The sequence below is a fragment of the Quercus lobata genome, chromosome 11, assembly GCF_001633185.2.
Source record: "Quercus lobata isolate SW786 chromosome 11, ValleyOak3.0 Primary Assembly, whole genome shotgun sequence".
Taxonomy (NCBI): Eukaryota; Viridiplantae; Streptophyta; class Magnoliopsida; order Fagales; family Fagaceae; genus Quercus; species Quercus lobata.
In genome coordinates, this window is record NC_044914.1 from 5487045 (window position 1) to 5512603 (window position 25559).

Sequence of the window (25559 nt, forward strand, 5' to 3'; positions counted from 1 at the left end):
CATCTTTCTTTTTGAATTCCTTTTTCTCCCTTCCAGAACTTTGGAATTTTCTTTTATCATCAAATTTGCCATTATTTTTGAATTTCAAGAACTTTCTGAAATTTTTGACAAGGTATGCAACATCTTTGTCAACTACATCTTCTCCCGATGAGTCTTGATCTTCCACCTTCTCATTAATGGTCTTAAGAGCAAGAGATTTATTCTTCCGTTGATTGGGCAGCGACATCTCATAAGTCTGCAGAGAACCAACCAGCTCCTGTACTTTGATGTCATCAAGGTCTTTGCTCTCTTCAATCGCTGTCACTTTAGCACGAAAACTTTCCGGCAATGATCAAAGGATCTTCCTTACAATTTTTGAATCCTCCGTTTTCTCCCCCAAGTTGAACTTACTGACAACCACCTCATTTAGCTTCCCATAGAAAGAGTCAAAAGACTCATCCTCACTCATTTTGAGCTCCTCAAACTGAGTGGTTAGCATTTGCAACTTGGTGTCTTTCACTTTCTTCGTGCCTTCATAGGTGGTTTCCAAAATCTCCCAGGCTTCTTTGGCAACGGTAATATGAGAAATCCTGTGAAATTCATCTGGAGACACACCACAGAAAATAGCATTGAGTGCTTTACTATTAGCATTAGATGCAGCAAGTGCTGCCTTATCCCAAGTGGATTTGGCTGCCTCAGGTCTGGTCCAACCAATCTTAACAACATCCCAAACAGATTCATCAATAGAACACAGAAAAGCTCTCATGCGAACCTTCCAAAAAGCATAATTACTACCATCAAAATATGGAAGTGCATTTAGAGATTGAGACCGATCCATCTCAAAAGGGAGTCAAGGATCACACAATGGTAATGAAACCAATAGCAGTGTACCCGCTCTGATACCAATTGAAAGTTCAAAAACGTGTATAAACACCTTTGAACGTTTAGACCCCCAAATTACAACTTACCCAATTCAAGCAATATGTCAAACAACTAGTGTGCGGAAACTTAACATATGCTATAATATGAAATTGGTAAAAACTATCTAAGCCGAAACAAAACACAATCCACAGCAGATAATAAAAAGGCAAAGATAGAGAGGAAGGAAGATGCAAACACAAAGACAACACGCGATGTGTTATCGAAGAGGAAACTGAAGCCCTCGGCGTAAAACCTCTCCGCCGCCCTCCAAGCGGTAAACAATCCACTAGAAAATACAGTTGGGATACATGGACAGCAATAGACCCTCCAAGCCTAATCTACCCAGTGCACCTAAGCCCTCCAAGCTTCTTGCTCCAACGAGGTTGCGCCGAACCTTTTTCTTTTCTAGCTTCCCGGATTCCGCTACTAGACTGTAGCATCAACCAATGAAGATTGGTTCCTTCCTAACTGCTTCCCAGAAATCCAAACAGCTCTCTCACAGTAATGATAATGGTGAGAATCAGGTTTGGTATAATGCCTCTCAAGGATTTGACAATGGAGAGGAAGAGAGTTGAGGAATTTGAAGAGACTCTAATGTATAGATTGTGGGTGAATCAATCTTGTTTTTCTTTAGGGTTTCTCTCTCAAAATTCTCTCTGGAAGCTCTCTCACAATCGTGGGTAAAAGGGGTATTTATACTGGAGTGGGAGAGGAATGTGAAACGTCAGGTTTTACAAAACAGGGGTGGCTCGCGGCTTGACCTCGCGGCTTGACTAAGTCGCAAGATCCAGTTGCGAGATAACCGTATGGCCAGTTATCCTGTTTTGTCCTGTAGTGCTCCAGCTTGCATGACTGTTCACCTTCCAGCATGCTTGGCACGTGTGCTGCGTCTGACGGTTTGAAGCCGCGAGTCACCCGCGAGGCCCAGCCGTGAGTCTCTGTTTTCTTGCACACTCTTGAGCAATCTTCACTCTATCTCACTCACTACCCTTACATCAAACCCACCTAAATACGGGGTTACTAAATGCTGAATTACAAGCAAATTTGGCACGGAATAAAGCCAATTAGATGGTTGAATAAATTCAACCTTACATATATATATTTATATATACACACACTCAAGCGCGCGCACACAAAAATATAGAATTGGGATTTGATTTCGGGAGCTAAATTTATAACTAACATATACATCTTTATATTGTTGTGGATGCATGTAGAAACACATATTATATATGCACGCACACATATCATATATAATACTTAAATGAAAAGAAAATGAGTTGTGTTGTAATTTTTTCAATATCAAAATTCTAATTATAATTCGCATGTAATGACTTTTTAGTGATTAAATGAACCACAGGTCCACAAGTACAATTTATGTCAAAGGTTTTTTTTTTTTTTTTTTTTTTAATTATAAATTTATTAAATTATAACGTTTTAAAATTATATTGTAACCATTTTTGCATTTAAAATTTAAGAATTCAACTTAAAAATAATATTATATTAAATTTTATTACTTATACATTATGAGCAATAATAAGTTATCATATAAATATTTGGAGCTCGAAATCCTTTCAAATGCAATACATTTTCTTTTTGTATTTGTTTTTTTCGATTATGAAATTTATTTTCTTCTTTATTATTATTATTTCCTTTTTTTTAGTCTTTTTTTTATTTTCTAACTTTTAAATATTAAGAAAAAATAATAAAATTAAGTTTGACCTATAAAAAAACTATGCAAAAATGTAAATTATGTCCTTTAAGTTTGACTAAAGTTCATTTCAGGTTTTTAACTTTACTTTCATTCAATTTAGTCATTTAAGTTTCAATTTATTCAATTCAGATCTTTCTTTTAATTCTGTTAAATTTAATGTTAATAAAATTGTAAAAATTATTTTTATTATTTGAATGAAAGTAAAATTAGGGGACTTAAATAAATTTTAACTAAACTTAGAAGCTAAAATTTGTATTTTAGCCTAAAAAATATTTAATAAAAAAAATAGAAACCAAAAAGAAAATATTTAATAGAAAAGGTGGGGAGGTATTTTTTAGTGGGGCAGAGAATAAATTAACTAAATGTTTAATGAGTTGATTCGTTTAACTTCAAACTAGGCAAAGAAAAAAAAATTATTTATATTCAATAATAAATAATTTTATTCGCTTAGTATTTAAGAAATATATATATATATTTATATATATATATAGTAGAAAAAAGTTCTGCGTCACAAATGACCTACCAACATGTAAATGCCAAATATGTAAAGTAACATATTGATTGATAAATCGTCAAAACAAAAGGTATCAAGTATACATTATCCCAACTAATAATTCGGTTTGACTCTTAAAAACTAATAATTTTCTTCCATAGGCTTTATTCCAAACTACAATAACTTAGGTGTTTCCATATGCTGCCCTTTTGATAAAGAAATAGAATACTCATGTAACCTTCCACCTAAGTAAAACTTTTAATCATTTGCTTAATTATTTGTAATAGGTTAAAATGTAGTTATAAAATTGGTTGTAGCCTAAAACTGTAGTTTTATTCAATATCTTTTTATTGGAGATTGGAGGTGAATTTTGATAAATCCACCATTGGATAACATCTTCTTCTTATATCCTCAATGTTTGCAAAATTTTTAGAAAACTAAATGTTGGGTTCTAAGACTTTAGGTTTAAATGCATTAGAAAACTTCAATTTGTAATGTTGGCAAACCATGATCAAAACGTTTTAGTCTTTGTTTTAGACTTGCTCAAAGTGTGTTTATATGTAAAGTTGGAATTGAGTATTCTGCAGGATTTACTGTGTAAATCTGCCTAGCTCGATTGATCAAAAATTAGACTCGATCGATTGAAGCTCATGCAAATTGTTTTTTTGCAGAATTTTCCAACTCAGCCCAAGCCCGTTTAACGTGTAAGGTTTTATGTTTTTGTCTTAAGTATAAAAAAGAAAACCCTAGTCACGTTTTAGGTTGCTCCTTATGCTATGTGTGTGTTTGAATCTTTTGTGAGATCAAGATGTGGTTGCCTTCACACATACTTAGTGTAGAGTCACAATTTGCAACCTAAGCCCAAAACATATGGAGACTTAGCCCAATGAACCCAATATATGATCTTGGGCCCTTACCCCTACAATAGCCCCTTAAAATTCCGATTTTTCCCTCTTATCCGAGGAGAAAAAGTGGGGCCTTGATTTTTAAGGGATAAGACCCACTAATTCTTTGATTCACACGTGTGGGAATGCGGTTTACGTGCCTCATAATTGTCACTTATGCATTGTAGCCCACGAGGCGTTATTAATTACTCCAGGTGACTTTATGTCCCCCGCATCTAACGATGAGGCGCTAATCTAACGGTTGACATTTTTTCTAGAATTTTGAGTGGGAGTATTCCCACTTACCTTTTCCCTCTGTATAAAGCCTTGAGGGGAACCATTTTCCTCTTTTCTTCAAAAACCTTCAAGTGCTCCAGAGAATTCTAGCGTCTCGTCTCACAAAACACTCTAAATTCCTGAGTCTCCATAGCTATTTTTTGTAAGAAGTCTTCGCGAATCTTTCTAAAAGTTTCAGAAATTTAGCATACATGTTCCCGTAAGTCATCCATTTCTTTATATTCTTCTTTTTCTTCTCGGTTTTCTTCCTCGGCCTTTTTCTTTTCAGAAGCCTTTCTCTGCGTCATTTCTAGTCACTTAGATGGGTAGGTTCAAGCACCTAGTAGATTCGTCGGTCGGTATGGAGGGTTTTAGAGCCAAATAACATATCCCATAAGAAGTGGGTTTAGAATATTGTCCTCTGGACCGAATACTCACTGACAAAGAGACGAGTCACGTCGTCATTCTCATGATTGCTTTCATAGAGGGAGGAATGACGCATCCTATGGGTAGGATAACTAGGGACTATTTGCTTAACCACAGATTGGCCCCCCATTAGTGCGCCGCCAATATGTTCTGAGTTTTAAGGTGCGTAGATGCTCTAAACGACCAGATGAACCTCAATCTCACATGGCATGACGTTGCTCATTTGTACGAGTGCCACTCCCTTTTTGGGGGATATTATTTCAAATCTCGGTCTGACGAGGTGAGATTGATATATTGCCTTCCTAAGTCCAACAAAGGCTTGAAGGATGATTATTTGGTCGTTTCTAGAGAATGACATAACGGTCTTCACTGCCCAGTTAGGGCAGGAACACTAGGTGAAGTACTCTAAGATCAGGTCCCTCGGCCGGGACTTTAGTCTTCTGAGCTTTCCTTTTACTTACTCTTAGTTATTTGTTTTCTCGGATTATCCACAATTTCCCTTTCGGATGTTTTGTAGATAAAGATCACATCGCTTCGAAGATTAGTTTAACCAACGTTCAAGCTCTGAATTACCTTCTAAGGTCGGAGATTTTCGTGAGTGAAGACGGATAGTTGCCTGTCGCTCATCTGATTTTGGACTACGAGCCACTGTCTCGTATCTTCTAGGATGTAGGTTAGGCAATAAGGGCCGGAAGTTCTAGATTGGCTCAGATTGACGTCTCCAAGCCAGGATTTTTAGCTCGGAGAGACCTTCCGCTGGTTTAGCCGCCCATCTAATGTGTTTTTCAAGGGGTAGCCGTTCCAAGAGAGGAGATAGATTCTACTCACTCATCCCTCGAAGCTGAGATTGATCAATTTCGCTTTAACAAGGAAGGTGAAGTGCTGACAAGGCCAGTAGAGCATTCGGACTCTGACGCTGATCTTGACCGATTCTCTGCGGCACATTCTCTGAGGTTAATAGTTGCCCGGATTGATACTAGTTTCGAAGTCGAAGAAGAAGACATGGATCTGAAGCAAATGATCGGCTTAAAGGGCCTGATGGCCAATAAGAACAAGGGACAAACTTCCAAAGATGTCCCCAAGGTACAAGTTCCTCCCAGCCTCCCTCCTCCTCCCTCGCCTTCCACTGACCTCAAATTACAGGCCAATTTGAATCTGAGGAGGAAAAGGACAATTGAGGATTTGGAGGAGGGCGAGGTCAGTCCTCAAAAGGGGGTCAAACAACAGAAGAAGGCCAGAAAGCCTAAGGATAAGAGGGCCAAGTTCGTGGATAGCCGGGATGAGGTTGTAGTACGGCGGGGGCAGCATACTTGGTCCCCTCAACTCGAGATGGATGGTGCTCCCATTTCTTGGGACGCCATGATTTGGAAGTCTTAGAGGGGACAGGCTACATACCTCGCTGAGGCCTTACAGCAGCCCCTTCTCCTCCCTCGAGATATAAAATGGGCTCAAGAATACCAGGTAGTCGGGCCTCTTCATGTCGTTGAAGAGGGACCTTGCGATGGTAAGCCAAACAACATCCTTCTTCGTATAAATTTTAGACTCCACGTTTATTCACATATTGCATGTATTTTAATAACCCTTTTGCTACCTTTATGCAGGTTACCCAGCAAATTTATGTGGTTGAGGAGTGGATTAGGAATGCTCGCGATGAGGTGAGTGCTGAGGTCCAATCTCGCCTTGAGGCTGAGAAAGCTGTTGGAGCCTTTAGGCAGGAAAAGGAGAGCTTGTTCGAGAAGGTTAAAGAGGCTATCCAAGCTCGCAATAGTGCTGAGGCGGGCCTGAAGACCATGGAAAGGCAGGCCGAGGATATGCGCAAGAAGTTGCACGTAACAGAGATAAATCTGGCCACCGAAAAGTAATATGTGTTAGATCTCAAGGCTCAGCTACAGAAAGCCAAGGAGGCAGCTCGGGTGGCGAGGGAAGCAGCTGAAGCTGCGGTGAAGGCATCCTATGAGCGTGGGGTGCTAGACACGGAGAAAAGACTGACGGAGGAGGTGGCTATAGTTTGCAGGGATTACTGCACCGAGTCCTGGGGAGTGGTGATGGATCGGGCAGGAGTCCCCGCAGACTCCGAGTTGAGGAGGGCCGATAATATCTTCTTCCCAGAGGATATTCGAAAGATTCCTAAGTCGGACCCTCCCTCTAAGAAGCTCCTTTATGCCCAGGCCCCCCTTCCTGATATCGATGTTCCTGAGGGGTAGGAGTGGATAAGGAAACCCAGCCACCAGTGAAGGATAAGCCCTTCGAGGACTTCTTCACAATCAGGGATGTAGTCTCACAGGCTAAGGACGTAGAGTTTAAGTCCAAAGCCAATGGTACTCATTTCGAGGTTGCTGATCCCAAGAAAGATCCCCTCAAAGACAAGGCCTAGAATTCTAGATATAAGATTTTCTTTTGTAGCTCTCTTTTACTTTTCATTCCTATGGCTTCTACCACTACTTGTAATATAATTTCTTTTAAATTAATGATTGAATTTTTTCTTCTATTCCTTGGGTTTTACTTTCATTGCTTCCTTTTTTATTGTTATTGCAAACAAGCTTGAGCTGTTGTTGCTCTATTTCCAACAGTAATTCATTGTTGGCATTTCAAGAAATCTTGTGACTTAATTTCTGTTTAACATTTATAATGGTGTTCTTGAGTGTCAAAAGTAGTTAATTTCTCCTAAGCCTGTGGTCCGAAGAGCCAAGCTTGTGGTTTGAGGAGCCATGTAGGGTTTAAGTTCTGTTTAACACTTGAATAGATTAAGAGACAAGAAGCACGATGTCTTTATACGACAAAAGAGCTTATTGATAAAGGAAATTTTCATTAATAATAGTACATTTTTAGGTTGTTTACATTCCAAGAGTGTGGTATTGCATGCTCATCTAAATCTTCTAGAAAATATGCCCCTATACCAGCTACTGAGGTGATGCGATATGGTCTTTCCCAATTGGGTTTTAGCTTTCCCCACGCTAGGTTTTTTGCAGTGTCCAGAACTTTCTCAACACTAAGTCACCAGGTACTAGTGGCCTTAGTTTTGCTTTGTCATCATAACTTTGCTTGAGTTTGTGTTGGTAGTATGCCTATTGGACCATTGCCTTTTTTTCTTTTTTCTTCAATAAGGTCTAAGCTTTTCTTTAGCAGCTCATTGTTTCTGCTCAGATCGAATGAGCTGGTCTTTAGCGATGGAAAGCCTGTTTTTAGAGGAATAACAGACTCAGCCCCGTAAGTCATCGAAAAGGGGGTCTTCCTTATTGATTTGCAAGGTGTGGTTCGATACGTCCACAGGACATGTGGCAATTCTTCCACCTATCTTCCCTTCGCGTCATCTAACCTCTTCTTAAGTTCGTTCACTATGACCTTGTTAACAATCTCGGCTTGCCCATTCCCTTGGGGGTGTAGAATATATATTCGTAATTCCCAATTTGCAACAGTACCTCCTGAAGGCCTTACTATGGAACTGAAGACCATTGTCCGAGATGAGGGAGTGAGGGACCCCAAACCAGGTAATAATGTTTTTCCAGATGAAATTTTTGGCGTCCACTTCTTTGATGTTCGATAAAGGTTTAGCCTCAACTTATTTAGTAAAGTAGTCAGTGCCGACGAGCAGATATCTTTTGTTCCCTGCTGCCTTGGGAAAAGGCTTGACGATATCCAAGCCCCATTAAGCAAATGGACAGGGGTTGGATAGTGGGTTAAGGATCCCTCCTAGTTGATGTATGTTTGTTGCAAATCTTTAACATTGGTCACACTTCTTCACGTATTCATGTGCTTCTTTCTGCATGTTTGGCCACTAGTAGCCTTGGGTGATGGCCCTATGAGATAAGGACTTGACTCCTATGTGGCTTCCACAAATCCCTTCTTGTAACTCCTCCAGGATTAGTTTTGAGGCCTCAGGGTGTATGCAGAATAAGTATGGTCCAAAAAAGGAATGTTTATACAACTTCTAGTCCTCGGATAGCCAGAATCGAGAAGCTTTTCTCCGTATCTTGTCAACCTCGGTCTTCTCCTCAGGCAAGATGTCATCCTTTAGAAACAGTACTAGAGGGTCCATTTAGCGAGGTCCCATTCTAACTTGGTGGACATGGATCACTTCTCTCTTCATCACTGAGGGTTTGTATAAATCTTTTACAAGAATGACCCGGGGTAAACTTTGAGCCGAGGAGGTGGCAAGCGTGGCCAAGGAGTCGGCATGTGTGTTTCCACTTCTAGGGATATGCAGTAAGCTAAAAGAATCGAAACGTGACTGTAGGTGCTTAACTTGGCTTAGGTATCCTTGCATTTTTTCGTCTTTTACTTCTAATTCCCCATTCACCTAGCCAATGACCAATCTTGAGTTCGAGAACATGTTTATTGCTTTTTCGCCCAGTTTTTGAACCATGGACATCCCCTCCAGTAGGGCCTCATATTCAGTCTCATTATTCATGCCCCACTTAGCAATTCTCCCTATATAATCGTGCCCCAGTCTTTGTGATTTTTCGATGATAATCCTTTCAGGGGAAATTAAAACTAGTCCCACTTTGGAGCCCCTTTGATTCGCTACACCATCAACATATACTTTCCAGCATGTAGGTCCTTGTAGAGAGATTGCGTCAACTGATTTTTCATCCATGTCTCGCGTCTCTACTTCTTCTTTTAACGAGGGATCAGCGAATTCAGCCACTAAATTTGTGAGGACTTGGCCTTTAATGGAGGTAAGAGGCATGTATTTGATGTCGAAAGTCCCTAGAATCATGCCCCACTTAGCAATTCTCCCTATATAATCGTGCCCCAGTCTTAGTTATTTTTCGATGGTAATCCTTTCAGGGGAAATCAGAACTAGCCCTACTCTGGAGCCCCTTTGGTTCGCTACATCATTAACATATACTTTCTAGCATGTAGGTCCCTGTAGAGAGATTGCGCCAACTGATTTTTTATCCATGTCTTGTGTCTCTACTTCTTCTTCTAACAAGGGTTTAGCGAATTCAACCACCAAATTTGCGAGGACTTGGCCCTTAATGGAGGTACGAGGCATGTATTTGATGTCGAAAGCCCCTAGAATTGTGCCCTACTTAGCAATTCTCCTTGTATAATTAGCACTTCGAAGTATGGACCTAAGCGGAAACTAGGTTAAAACAATAATTGTGTGTGCTTGGAAGTAATGGGGAAGCTTTCATTTAGCTTGAACCATGGCTAAGATGGCCTTTTCTAGTGGCAAATAACGGATTTTGGCTTCATGCAACGATTTGCTCACGTAATAAACTGATCGTTGTACGCCGTTGTCCACTCGTATTAGCACTAGGCTTACTGCATGAGGGGCCACAGCGATGTAAGCAAATAAGACTTCATCGGCCTCGGGATTGGACATGATTGGTGGCTGGGATAGATATTCTTTAAGTTGTTGGAAGGCCAAAGCACATTCCTCGATCCACTCAAATTCTTTTCATTTATTCATTAAGAGGAAGAAGGGTTTGCACCTATCTGCCGATCGAGAAATAAAATGGTTTAAGGCAGCAATCATTCCGATAAGCCTTTGGACCTCCTTGGGATTCCGAGGCAGTTGTAGGTTATTGACAATCCTGATTTGATTGGGATTGACCTCGATTCCCCTGTGGGTCACCATATATAGCCCAAGAATTTTCCTGATCCTACCCCAAATGAACATTTGGAAACGTTGAGACGAAGCTTGTGTCTCCTTATAATTTCAAAGATGTCTCCGAGGTCTCTCACATGCTTGGACACCACCTTGCTCTTTACCACCATGTAATCTATATAGAATTCAATGCTCTTACCTAGGTACGGCTTAAACGTTTTGGTCATCATTCTCTGGTAGGTGGACCCTGCGTTTTTCAAACCATAAGGCATCACCTTGTAATGATAATTTTCGATGGGAGTGACAAAAGCTATATTTTCTTGGTCGTCTACGGCCAGTGGTATCTGATGATATCCTTGAAAGGCATCTAAGAAGCTCATGCGAGGGTGGCCTGCGGTTGCATCTATCAACTAATCTATTCGAGGCATAGGGAATGAATCTTTTGGGTAGGCTTTATTCAGATCCATGAAGTCTACACAGACTTGCCACTTTCCGCTCTTTTTCTTTACCACTACAGTATTGGCTAACCACTCAGGGTAAAAAACTTCCTTGATGACCCCTGCTCTTTTAAGATTCATCACCTCGTCCCTAACGATGTTAGCATGCTCCTTCAACGGGCGCCGATGTGATTGCTTCTTGGGAGTAACAGATGGGTTAACATTTAGATAGTGGCAGATGAAGCTCGGATCAACCCTTGGGGCCTCGTAGGCATCCCATGCAAATACGTCCACGTTTTCTCTGAGAAACCCAATTAGCTCTTCTCTCTCTTGGGGAGGTAGTTCCAAGCCGACTTGAAAGAACCTTTTCGGATCATTGCCAACAGCAAACTTTTCTAGGTCCTTGCATTTTGCTTCCTCAGTTGATCCATTACCGGGTAATGCCGGGGTTGTTGATTGCTATAAGCCCCTTTCAGCAGAGGCAGAGGACTTAGCATTGGGTCGGTGTGAGATGACAACCACTATGCATTGTCTGGCCACAGACTAATTCCCCACAATCTTTTTAACCTGGCCCTTTGACGGATACTTCACCTTCTGGTGTAGAGTAGAAGAGATGACTCCTAAGGCATGAAGCCAAGGTCTAGCCACAATAGCTGTGTAGGGTGAATAAGCGTCAACAACAATGAAATCCACCTCCACCACGTCCGAACCGGTTTGTATAGGCAGTTTAATTTGGCCTCTTAGAATAACGGTCTTTCCCTCGAAGCTTACCAGAAGGGAATCGTACGCTGTTAGGTCCTCGGGTTTTAAATTCAGCCCCTTGTACAGGTCAGGGTACATTATCTCCTTAGCACTGCTGGTCTTCTTTAATCCTTTTATACTTGTCGATCCAGTCCATAAGTTGGCGCAGGCTGGTGACAGGCTTTCCTATTGGGGATTTTCTTAAACCATGCTCAGTTGGGAGGCCGCTCTTGAAAGTGTTGATGGCGACGTCATCAAAGTTATTCTCTATCTTATTGTACATCTCCCAGTATTTGTTCGAGTATGCTTTTAGAGTCTCCCCTTCTCGCATGGACAAAGACAGTAGAGAATTCAAGGGTTGAGGAACCCTGCTACTAGTGATAAAGCGAGAGCCAAAGGCCAGGGTTAGCTGTTTAAAGGAACCTACGAAATTTGGCCTTAGTCCATCAAACCATCTCATCGCCATTGATCCCAAGCTAGACTGAAATACTTTGCATATCAAAGCCTCGTCTTTGGAATGGACGGCCATCTTCTGATTAAACTAGTTTACATGCTCTACGGGGTTCGTTCGAACATTGTACATGGTGAAATTAGGTTGATAGAATCGTCGAGGGAGCTTAGCCCTTTCTATCTTGGGTGTGAAGGGTGACTTAGAGATTCGATCCAAGGCCTTGTTCATAGCGTCATTTACTAGGCCTTTATGAGACAGACTTTTGTGTCTGCGTTTATGGTGGTGCTCTTCCTCATAAGAAAAGGTTTCACTTGTTGGAGTTCTTGACCTTTGCCTATAATTGTTGTCCCTTTCATCATTAGAGGACGTATTTGAATTGGAAGGTGGCCGCTTCCGTTGCGCACGACGTAGTTTCTTTTTTAAGTCATCAATCTCTTGCTGCAATGCTTTATTACCATCTTGCCTTTTGGACATGTGACTTCCCACCCTAGAATGGCTTCTGCTTGTATGGGTAGTACGCACACTACCCTTTTGATATTTGTCCCGATGTCTTTCCCGTTCAAGGTTAAGAAAGTTGTCTTACCGTTGAGAACCTGCAGGCTCCGTTTGGTGTGGACCTGCTTGGTGTGGACCTGATCCCACCATATTTAACCGTTGCACTCACTGAGGCACAAGTTCTTCCCCATAGACGGCGCCAATTGTAGGGTCACAATTTGCAGCTCAAGCCCAAAACGTATGGAACCTTGGCCCAATGAGCCCAATATATGATCTTGGGCCCTTACCCCTACACTTAGGGTTTCCAAGTTTCAAGATTATGTCAAGAACTTGGTGATCGATTTAGTTGCTGCATTCAAGAGTTTAAAGATACATAAGCGGGTGTGCTTGTACTTGCTGGAAATCCAATAAAGAAGTAGTTCGTGGACTCGGAGCTGTCACGTGGTCGTGATAGTAAGTTTCCTACTCGAGGTAGCAATAGGATGTTAGTGGTCTAAGTCACTATTGTGTAAACTTCAATTCTTTCATATTAGATTCGTTTTGCCTTGAGGATAGTTAGGTTAAATCATTCCCAGGTATTTTACCAGTTTGGTTTTCTTGGGTTATCATATCATTGTGTTCTTTATTTTTCGCACTTGTCAATGATATGATTTGTATGTGTTAACCTAGATCTGCATAATTTACCTAAATTAATCACTTGGCTAAATAACTAGGTTAATCGGGTTATATTTTAAGGGGTCTAAAAACAAACACTAAAGATCAATAGTTATGTTATCAATAAGTTATTTAAATTGCAAGTTTTTGTAGTATAAAATTGTGCAAAAAATATAAACTTATAAATCATATAGTTAATAATATCCGATTAATATAAAATTTGACATGTATATTAAGAGTATAAATAACATGCAATTCAACGGTTAGATTTTCAAAATATGTAATAATCAAGGTTGTCAAAATTGGGATCCTATGTAGAATTGTTGAAGGTAGGTGGGATCGTAGATCGTAGGATCAGATCGTGAATCGTAAGATCCTACATATTTTCAGATTTAAAGAAAAAAACATATTGATTATAACTTTGTATGTTGAGCAATCACGTAACTTATAAATTCATCCATAAAAAAAACTTAGATTTGTATCATATGATGTAATTTGCATGTCATATATTGCTAAATTTATATTAACGAAACAAATATATTTAAGTTTTGACTTAATGTATCTAAAAAGTTCAATAAATATTTAATTAGCAACCAAATACCAAAATATTTATCAAAACATAAGGAAAATATTTTTAAGTTCTAGGTTCCAAATTTGAAATCCAAAATAAGTTAGCAAATGGAAACTAGCTAACTACAATATGAAATCCAAAAGTAAGATGAATATTAAGGTGAAGTGAACATTTAATTATTCCCATTCTAAGGTTCTTATAACTACCGTCCTAAATTTCTAATCATCATCATCCATTTCATCATCTATGTAGACATTATATATTTGTATACTAGAGTTGTAAAAGATATCAAGATACAATTTCACACTCAACTATTCAAGTTATATCATTCAGCAACAATTAAAGAGTATACTCAAAAAAATCAATCAATCAATATACAAATATAAGCATAACTCATAAAATTATATAAAAAAAAATAGTAATATTAGAACACAAATTAGTATATTGATCAAACAAATTTAACAATATTATAGCTTAAAATGCAGTAAAGTCAAGTCAAATTCTTCATTTAGAAATGATGAAACATTCTTTCATTTTGATTACAAGTGAACTAGAAACTAGAAAATATTTACTTAGGTTGACATAATTTTATAAAATAAAAAATAAAAAGTCATACCATCACAACATAAAAAAATAAAAATCCTTAAAGCTTCATCAAAACAAAAAATTCATCCAAAAAAAAAAAAAACAAAAAATTATGTTTCTGATAGGATCGGTAGAATCGGTAGAATCCCATACGATCCTACGATCCTATACGATCTTACACGATCCTACGTACGATCCTACCATTTTTACGATCCTAGTGCGATTCTAATTGTTTTGGTGAGATGGGATCGTAAAATCGTGCGATCCTACGATTTAGATCGCGATTTTGACAACCATGGTAATAATATTTATTTTATTGAGTAAGGTTATAACCTTAGACTACAACCAATTTTATAGCTAAACTTTGTCCTTTGTAATATTCTTTTATATTTGTAATAGTATTTTCATTAGCTTAATTATTTGTAAAAGTCATTTCTAAGCATTAATTTTTCATAGGTCGTGCACTAATTATTAATATAAAAGGTATATATATTTTTTACTCACAATAAGGTGGGAGGGAGGATCAAAATTTGGGTTTTTCATCGCAATGTCACTAAATCATACTTACTTTTCTGTGTGTATATATTACACTAGTTATTGACTAATTTATGTATAATCAGATTATCTCCTATTTTATAACCAAATGGGTCAAGATAAAAAGGTCTTTTTCTTCTTCTTTTTTTTTTTTTTTTTTCACGTCAACAGTACTAAACTGAATCCTTTTGTGTCACTCTGCTTATTGCCCTGTCCACCTGTGGGCTAGACCCACCTGGTGAGAGTAAAGCCATCTTTTACAATATTGGTGATTATATTTAACACTTAACAGTTGGGTTAAATTTGTTATGCACAAACTATTTTACATAGTTTACAGAGCAACTAAAACCGTAATTTGCAATATTTTAGTTGTTTTTGAGGGTGTGTAAGCTTTATAAGACAGTACTCTTCGTCATGTTGCCTTTTTTGTTGCAGGGATTGGTGCTCTTATGGTGGTCAACCAAGTTCCTTGGTCCAATTGGAGAAATTGTAACGTTCTATGTTGCAGCGGTGATGCTAGCAGTGGGCATGTCTAGTCGAGAACCACCTCTAAAGGCCTTTCTAGCTGATCAGTTGAGCAAGAAAGAAAATCCAAATGAAGAAGAGCCGGAACAAATAGAGGGTCGTACAAATGTTTGGTGGCGGATTGCTAGGTTTACTGGAGCCACCATTGCTCTCTTTTGCCTTCCAAATGCTTCATGGGAAAAAGCCTTCAAAGTTTCTGCCCTGGTGATGGGAGCAAATCTTTTGCTATTCTTGTTTGGCTATGGTATCTCCGCTTACGGTCTCTCCTTTTACGGTCTCCCCGGTTACAATATCCTCAAACCAAACGGGAGCCCACTTCGAATTATTCCTAGAGTTGTCAAGTTAGCTATACACAATCGGCATTGCAATTACCCTCGTTCAGAAAAAGGGTTTTATCGGAAAAACTATACACCAAGTCAGTTTGAGGAGAACCATGGTCAAATACATTTGTCGCCAAAAGTTTTATTTCTCAGGTAAAGTATCTCACACTCACACACTCACCCTCTTTTGAAAAAAGTAATTTAATATGAGCTTAAATTAAAACAGGACTTTGGTGTAAAACTGTAGGTTTACGGCCACAATAATATCATGCACACATCAGATATTTTATAATTTAGCAATACATTGGTTCACACCCAATTCTCTATTCTTCAAACAAATAAAATTAAAATTAAAAAGCTGAACAGCTCCTCTCTCTCTCTCTCTCTCTCTCCACCACCTCTCTTCCACTGCTAACAGCATAACCACACTCACCGCAACGAGCATATCTCATTCCTTATCAAATTTTCTCTCTGAATCGTAAGCCCACTCTCTCTTTTTCTCAAACCCAACTCTCTCCTTCTAACCCTTTTTGTTCTTTCAAGCTCATCCATTGTCGAGCCTCAAACGGTCAATCAAGTCTCCCTGGTCGTAATCAAGGACAGTTGCCACGAGCCACATTTGAGATGACCCTCACTCTCACGGTTCTTACCCACCTCGCTCATTCTAGAAAAAGCCAAGACCCATAAATTCCACCATCATCACTAGTAGAAGATCCCTCTCTCTCTCTCTTTATCTTTATTTCATTGTAAAGCTACAAATGAACCAAGCTGTTTATAAATAACTCGACCTTGGCTTGGGAAAGAACTTGTTTATGTTCGTTTGTTTAGAAAATAAGCCAACTACAAGCCTGAAGTTTAGGCTCGATTACTAAACGAGTAAAGTTTAAATATAATAATGTGTTTATGAACAAGCTCGTAAATATGAGGACTCAATTTAATTATATATAATATAATATAATATATATATATATATATATATTTGTTTAAAAATATATTTATATAAACTTGAAATTGGATGGTATAAGTTTGTCAGTAGGTTTTGTAAAGTTGCGATTTACAACTATTTTGTGTCAGCTTTAATTCCGTACCAAATTTGATTGTAATTATGTTCAATCTTATGTACCTTGTATTTTATGTGAGATTTTTTTGTAAGAATTGTGTGTGAGAGAGAGTGTGAAGACTCAAGGCAAAGTAAAGAGCAAAGAAGTTTTCGTGGGTAGCTTGCGAGAAGCCTTCCCACGAAGTGAAGCATGTGCTCAACACATGACTGGAATGCGAAGAGTCATGACAGATGGTGACAGCTAGGTTTCATGAGTGTCTCGCGGGTAAGGCCTTCCCGCGAGATATCCGTGAAACATTTTGTTTTGCCAATTTGTTATATCTAATACACTCTGTCCCTAACCACACTATATATACTCATATTATCCACAGAAGTTGAGGAGTGCCTTTTAGGGAGAAACCCTAGCCATAACCCTTGAGAGTGAGAGATTGTTATATCCACAATTCTCTACACAATCTATTGTGGTTTTTCTCAACTCCTACCTCTTCATATCCATATCCTTGAGAGAATGATAGCCCAAACACTTACCACACCCATTTTGAGTGTCAAGTGAGGTTTTGGTGCTACTAGGAAGCATTAGAAGAAGGCAAGTTTTGACGGATGCAATTGGGCATATTGTGGGATCCGGAGAGTTAGACAAGACACAGTTTCGAGAAGCTTTGTTGGAGTAAAAGCTTGGAGGGCTCAGGTGCATTAGGTAGATTAAGCTTGAAGGGTCTCTTGCTATTCGTGTATCCTAACTAATTGTCTAGTGGATCGATTTACCGCATAAGGGCAGCGGAGAGGTTTTTCGTCGAGTACTTCGATTTCCTCTTCGTTAACACATCAGCGTGTTATCTTGTGTTTGCATGTTTCTTCCCTACTCTTTTAGCTTTCATTTTACTACTGTGTTTTGATGAATATGGCTTAGAGTAGTTTTATTGTTTATTCGCTCGCATTTACTCTATTCCGCACTTAGTTTAAGTAAGAGTATAATCAACTGAACTGTAATCTTTAATTGGGGGGGGGGGGTCTAAACAGCTCTTGTGTTTTCACACATTTTCAAACTTTCGGGTTCATATGATATTAAATTATTATTTGTAGTCTATTGATGATATAAATAGTCTATTCATAGTAAAAAATCATAGAATTGTAAAGAGGTAAAACATTTTACTAATTGTTTCACAATATATAGGAAATGAATAAGTTAATCAAGTAGCTTGTGAACAAGCATGAACTTGCTTAACAAGAAAATAAGCCAAGCTTGAACATAAAATCTTATTTGGTGATGAGTTTGTGCTATAAACCTAGTATCCCATATGGATTATACAAGTGTAAGTTTAAATGTGTTTATAAATTCTTGAGCACCCTTTTCTTACAAGCTAGTTTTCAAGGATGAGTTCTCTACTTATAGGTTCCTAACAGTTTGAGCTTGGCTTGTATTCGGGAAAAAAAAAAAATTGAACAAGTTTGAACTTTTAAAACTTGGCTTGGTTTGACTTGTTTACGGTCATTGTAGGGGTAAAGGCCCAAGATCATATATTAGGTTTTGGGCTTTATCCGGGACATTGACAAGTCCGAGGAGGAGCAAATAGTTGTTAAGGATTCCTAGTTAAAGTCCCATAAGTAGGGAATGAATGGAAGATGATCCGAGGAAGAATCTCTCCTCGGATACGACGAATGTAGCCCAAGTGTGTACTCTAGTAATTAGAGTGACCTTCCAAAAGGCTCCAGCGATAGGAATGTGCCTCATGAACATATGGGAAAGAAGAAAACTCGAAAATATCTAAGGAAAAGCTACTACCACCACATTAAATGTATTGAAGTTCCTTTTTTGGTCACATTTATGTAGAGAAGACCTCTGAACAGTGCTGCCTTAGGTATTACAACTCACAGAAGGCTAAAAAGGGTGTCTGATGAGACAGATACTCAAGTAGGAACTCAAATTATTAACAAGTGTAGGATCAAGATGACCCAAAAGGAGCTATATAACGTGAGAGACCCTCTATAAGAAAGGGACCAGAAAATAGAGAGAGAAAAAATTATAGCAATCTAAATCATTCTGATATCCAAGAATGATCATTATATACAGGTCTGACTTCCTCGGACTGAAAGTCCATTGATATCAGCATCCTTTATTTGTATTTGATTGTCATGCAATTCAATACTAACCGTTGTTCAACTCATTAGGACCTAATTTTTTGACTCATTCTCTACAAATTTATTGTATTGGGCTCATTGGGTCAAGACTCCATATGTTTTGGGCTTAGGCAACAAATTGTGACCCTACAATTGGCGCTGTTTGTGGGGAAGAACTTGTGCCTCAATGAGTGCAATGGTTAAACATGGTGGGATCAGGTCCACACCAAGCAGGTCCACACCAAACGGAGCCAGCAGGTTCTCAACGATAGAACAACTTTCTTAACCTTAAACGGGAAAGAGATCAAGACAGGTATTAAGAGGGTAGTGTGCGTACTGCCCATACAAGCAGAAGCCATTCTAGGGTGGGAAGTCACGTGTCCCTAAAGTAGGACGGTAATAAAGCCCTGCAGTAGGAGATTGACGACTTAAAAAAGAAACTACGTCGTGCGCAACGGAAATGGTCCCCTTCCAGTTCAAATACGTCCTCTAATGATGAAAGGGATGACAATTATAGGCAAATGTTAAGAACTCCACCAAGTGAAACATTTTCTTATGAGGAAGAGCACCACCATAAATGCAGACACAAAAGTCCGTCTCGTAAAGGCCTAGTAAATGACGTCATGAGCAAGGCCTTGGATCGGATCTCTATGTCACCCTTCACATGCAAAAAAGAAGGGGCTAAGCTCCCTCGACGATTCCATCAACCTACTTTCATCATGTACAATGGTCAAATGGACCCCGTAGAGCATGTAGGCCAGTTTAACTAAAGGATGACCGTCCATTCCGAAGACGAGGCTTTGGTGTGCAAAGTATTTCCGTTCAGCTTAGGACCAATGGGGATAAGATGGTTTGATGATTTGAGGCCAAAGTTCGTAGGTTCCTGTAAGCAGCTAACCCAAGTCTTTGGCTCTCGCTTCATCACGAGTAACAGGGCTCCTCAGCCTTTGGATTCTCTACTGTCTTTGTCCATGAGAGAAGGGGAGACCCTGAAAGCATACTCGGACAGATACTGGGAGATGAACAATGAGATAGAGGGTAACTTTGATGACTTCGCCATCAAAACTTTCAAGAGCGGCCTCCCAACCGAGCATGGTTTAAGAAAATCCCTAACAGGAAAGCCTGTCACCAACCTATGCCAACTCATGGATCGGATCGATAAGTATAAAAGGGTTGAAGAAGACCAGCAATTGGGTAATGGTAAAGCAAAGATTGTCTCTCAGGAGAGGAAGGACTTTAGGTCGGATCAATTTAATAACAACAACTGACCAAGGAGAGACTTTGTAGGGTAATCCAGATCTACCGATGCGCAGGCAGTTAATACTGTGTTTTGAGATCCAGTACCAAAATCAAAACCTATATTGCCAATACCACCCAGAACTGGGGCATACCACCAAGGACTGTAAGAACTTAAGGAATCACTAGGACCAGCTGGTCCGAGAGGGACAATTAAGGCACCTTTTACATCATTCCAGTGGTCAATAAGGACAGGCGAATCCGAAGTCCCGGAGAAACACCTCCTTAAGACCTCCCATAGGCACGATAAATGTCATTTTTTATGCTCCGAGAAGGACCGGCTCTTGTCCTTCCAAACTGATGTCTGTGACTTGGCTATCCATCAAGGACGACAATCGAGAGTCCAAAAAAGCCAAGAAAGAAGCCCCACCGATGTTGGGCTTCTCAAACGAAGATAAGATCGGAATCATCCAACCCTACGACGATGCTCTGATAGTCACACTCAGGACAGGGGGATATGATGTGAAGAGAGTGCTGGTATATCAGGGCAGTGCTATGGAAATAATGTACCCCGATTTGTACAAGGGGCTAAATTTAAAACCCGAGGACCTAACAGCATACGATTTCCCTCTGGTAAGCTTCGAGAGAAAGACCGTTACTCTAAGAGGCCAGATTAGATTACCTATATAAACCAGTTCGGACGTGGTGGAGGTGGATTTCATTGTGGTCGACGCTTATTAACCCTACACAACTATTGTGGCTAGACCTTGGCTTCATACCTTGGGAGCCATCTCTTCTACTCTGCACCAGAAGGTGAAGTATCTGTCGGAGGGTCAGGTTAAAGAGATTGTGTGGAATCAGTCCGTAACCAGACAGTGCATAGTGGCTGCCATCTCACACCAACCTAATGCTGAGTCCTCTGCCTTCGCTGAAAGGGGCTTATAGCAATTAACAACCTTGGCATTACCCGATAATGGATCAATCGAGGAAGCAAAATGCGAGGACTTAGAAAAGGTTGTTGTTGGCAATGATCTAGAAAGGTTCTTTCAAGTCTGCTCAAAACTACCTCCCCAAGAGAGAGAAGAGCTAATTGGGTTTCTCAGAGAAAATGTGGACGTATTTGTGTGGGATGCCTATGAGGCCCCAGGGGTTGATCTGAGTTTCATCTGCCACTATCTAAATGTTAACCCATCTGTTACTCCCAAGAAGTAACCTCCTCGACACCCATCGAAGGAGCATGCTGACAGCGGTAGGGACAAGGTGATGAAACTTAAAAGAGCAGGGGCTATCAAGGAAGTTTTTTTACTCTGAGTGGTTGGCCAATACTGTAGTGGTAAAGAAGAAGAGCGGAAAGTGGCAAGTCTGTGTAGACTTCACGGATCTGAATAAAGCTTGCCTAAAAGATTTGTTCCCTCTGCCTCAAATAGATTAGTTGGTAGATGCAATCGCGAGCCACCCTCGGATGAACTTCTTAGATGCCTTTCAAGGATATTATCAGATACTATTGACCGCAGACGACCAAGAAAAGACAGCTTTTGTCACTCCCATTAGAAACTACCATTACAAGGTGATACCTTTTGGTTTGAAAAACGCAGGGTCCATCTACTAGAGAATGATGACCAGAATGTCTGAGCCGCAGCTGGGTAAGAGCATTGAAGTCTATATAGATGACATGGTGGTAAAGAGTAAGGTGATGTCCGAGCACGTGAGAGACCTCGAAGACATCTTTGAAATTCTGAGGAGACATAAACTGCATCTTAACGCTTCCAAATGTTCATTTGGGGTAGGATTGGGAAAATTCATAGGCTATATGATGATCCACAGGGGAATCGAGGTTAGTCCCGATCAAATCCAGGTTGTTAACAGCCTACAACTGCCTCGGAATCCCAAGGAGGTCTAAAGGCTTACCAGAATGATTGTTGCCTTAAACTGTTTTATTTCTCAATCGGCAGATAGATGTAGACCCTTCTTTCTCTTAATGAATAAATGGAAGGGATTTGAGTGGACCGAGGAATGTGCATTGGCCTTTTAACAACTTAAAGAATATCTATTTCGGCCACCAATCATGTCCATTCCCGAGGCCGATAAAGTCTTGTTCGCCTACATCACTGTGACTCCTCATGCAGTAAGCCTAGTGGTAATACGAGTGGAGAACGGAGTACAACGACCAGTTTATTATGTGAGCAAATCGTTGCATGAAGTCGAGATCCATTATTTACCACTGGAAAAGGCCATCTTAACGGTGGTTCAAGCTACACGAAAGCTTCCCCATTACTTCCAGGTGCACAGTTATCGTTCTAACCCAAATTCCGCTTAGAGTCCGAGAGCTCTATTGGCCTTGTCGGCATTTCACCTTCCTTGTTAAAGAGAAATTAATCAATCTCAGCTTTGAGGGATGAGTGAGTAGAATCTATCTCCTCTCTTAGAGCAGCTACCCCTTGAAGAACACGCTGGATGGGCGGCTGAACGGGCGAAGGGTCTCTCCGAACTAAAAATCCCGGCTTGGAGACGTCAATTTGAGCCAATCTGGAACTTCCAACCCTTATTTGCTTGGCCTACATCCTGGAAGATGCGGGCTTGTAGTCCAAAATCAGATAAGCGGCCCGCAACTATCCGTCTTCACTCACAAAAATCTTCGACCTTAGGAGGTAATTGAGAGCTTGAACGTTGGTCAAACTAATCTTTGAAGCAATGTGATCTTTATCTGCAAAACATCTGAAAGGGAAATTGTGGTTAATCCGAGAAAACAAATAACTAAGAGCAAGTAAAAGGAAAGCTCAAAAGACTAAGATCCCGGCTGAAGGACCTGATCCTAGAGTACCCCCTCTGGTGTTTTTGCCCTAACTGGGTAGTGAAGACCGTTATGCCATTCCTCGAAAATGACCATATAATCATCCTTCAAGCCTTTTTTGGACTTAGGAAGGCAAGATATGAATCTCACCTCATCAGACCGAGATTTGAGATAATATCCCCCGGAAGGGGAGTGACACTCGTACAAATGAGCAACGTCGTGCCATGTGAGGCTGAGGTTCTTCAGGTCGTTTAGAGCATCTACGCACCCTAAAACTCGGAACATTTTGGCGGCGCATTGGTGGGGGGCCAATCTGTGGTTAAGCAAATAGTCCCTCGTTATCCTATCCATGGGAAATGTTATTCCTCCTTCTACGAAAGCAATCATAGGAATGACGACTTGACTCGTCTCTCTATCAGTGAGTATTCGGTCCGGAGGACAATATTCTAAACCCACTCCTTGTGGGATATGGTATTTGGTCCTAAAACCCTCCATATCGGCCGGCAAATCTACTAAGTACTTGAACCTACCCATCTAAGTGACCAGAAATGACGCAGAGAAAGGCTTCTAAAAAGAAAAAGGCTGAGGAAGAAGGCCGAGAAGAAAAAGAAGAATATAAAGAAATGGAAGACTTACGGAAACACGTATGCTAAATCGCTGAAACTTTTAGAAAGATTCGCGAAAACTTCTTACAAGGAATAGCTCTGGAGACTCAGGAATTTAGAGTGTTTTGTGAGACGAAGCGCTAGAATTCTCTGGAGCACTTGAAGGTTTTTGAAGAAAAGAGGAAAATGGTTCCCCTCAAGGCTTTATATAGAGGGAGAGGGTAAGTGGGAATACTCCTGCTCAAAATTCTAGGAAAAATGTCAACCGTTGGATTAGCACCTCACTGTTGGATGCGGGGGACATAAAGTGACCTAGAGTAATTAATAACACTTTGTGGGCTACGACACGTCAGTGACAATTATGAGGCGCGTAGAACTACATTCCCACACTTGTGAATCAAAAAATTAGTGGGTCTTATCCCTTAAAAATCAAAACCCCACTTTTTCTCCTTGGATAAGAGGGAAAAATCGGAATTTTGAGGGGCTATTGTAGGGGTAAGGGCCCAAGATCATATATTGGGCTTTGGGCTTTATCCGGGACATTGACAAGTCCGAAAAGGAGCAAATAGTTGTTAAGGATTCCCAGTTAAAGTCCCATAAGTAGGGAATGAATGGAAGATGATCCAAGGAGGAATCCCTCCTCAGATACGACGAATGTAGCCCAAGTGTGTACTCTAGCAATTAGAGTGACCTCCAAAAGGTTCCAACGAAAGGAATGTGCCTCATGAACATACGAGAAAGAAGGAAATTCAAAAATATCTAAGGAAATGCTGCTACCATCGTATTAAATAAATTGCAGCTATTTTTCTAGCCGTATTTATGTGGAAAAGACCTCTGAACAGTGCTGCCTTGGTTACTACAATTCACAGAAGGCTAAAAGGGGTGTTTGATGGGACGGACACTCAAGTAGGGACTCAGATGATCAACAAGTGTAGGATCAAGATAACTCAAAAGGAGCTATATAACGTGAGAGACCCTCCATGAGAAGTGGATCGGAAAATAGAGAAAGAAAATATTATAGCAATCTAAATCATTCTGATATCCAAGAGTGATCATTATATACAGGTCTGACCTCCTTGAATTGAAAGTCCATTGATATCAACATCCTTTATTTGTGTTTGATTGTCATGTAATTCAATACTAGCTGTTGTTCAACTCATTAGGACCTAGTTCTTTGACCCATTCTCTACAAATTTTTTGTATTAGGCTCATTAGGCCAAGGCTCCATACGTTTTGGGCTTGGGTTGCAAATTGTGACCCTACAGCCATATTTTTCAAACTATTTTCTTTTTAGTTTTATTATTTACTTCTGCCTTTTTTTCTCTCTTGGCTGTGACCCATATTCCTCTTTTTATTTGGTTTTGTGGGGTATTTGGTTTGGATCTGTGTGGTGGTGAAGGAGAGTGTATGTGTTGAGAGTTCCTGTGATGTGCATGTGCAAATTCAATCTGAAGCATTTTTAGCTAATTTGGACAAAAATTTCAAAAAATTATTGTTAAATTTGGATTTGGGAAATAGGGTCTGGTATCAATTGTTTTGCAATTACAATGAGATTATTACTTCAAATCTCTATTCTTTCCGAGGTTTTTCACAGTGCTTCTCTTTAGAAATTTTAGGGTGGTGAATGTGGTTGGGGTTAGAAGAGAGGGATTAGATGTTTAGTTTTTTATTTGGTTGAAGAATAGAATTAGGTGTGAACCTATCTATTGCAAAACTATAAAACATCTTATGTAGCATTATATTACTAGTGGCTGTAAACATACACTTTTAGCCCTAGGCTTTAATTTAAACTCGTTCAAGATCACAATGCTTTCTTTGATGGAATAAAAATTAAACTGTTAGTTATTGGTAGTAAACTTCAAATTCATGAAGGGTTCCTTGAATCTACAAGGTGATAAGTTTGAAATTTAACAAAGAAAATAACAGAGAAAAAACTTTGAATTTTATTAATAATAATATGAATAATATTCTAATTGCCTCTAGAGGCTACATAGCATATAAATACTGAAAAGACAAAACCCTAGGATGATTAGGAAAACGTTCAAAACCCTAATTTGACTAAACAACATTAAAGACACCTAAAATTAAGGAAATAATAACTCTAATCCTAAAAATTTGAAAATCACATAAAATTACCAAAAATAACAAATTATAAAATTAATTTGGAGATTCTATTCTACATTAGACCC

The 25559-nt window shown here is 39.6% G+C and overlaps 1 protein-coding gene across 1 annotated transcript in view; it reads left to right on the plus strand.

The window, feature by feature from the left end:
- The window catches only part of LOC115966317 (protein NRT1/ PTR FAMILY 5.4-like), a 38832-nt gene that overhangs the window by 9186 nt on the left and 4087 nt on the right, over positions 1-25559 (plus strand). Inside the window, exon 4 of the mRNA XM_031085569.1 lies at positions 15151-15713. Coding sequence (XP_030941429.1) covers positions 15151-15713 — 563 coding nt within the window. The remainder of the gene's footprint in view (positions 1-15150; positions 15714-25559) is intronic.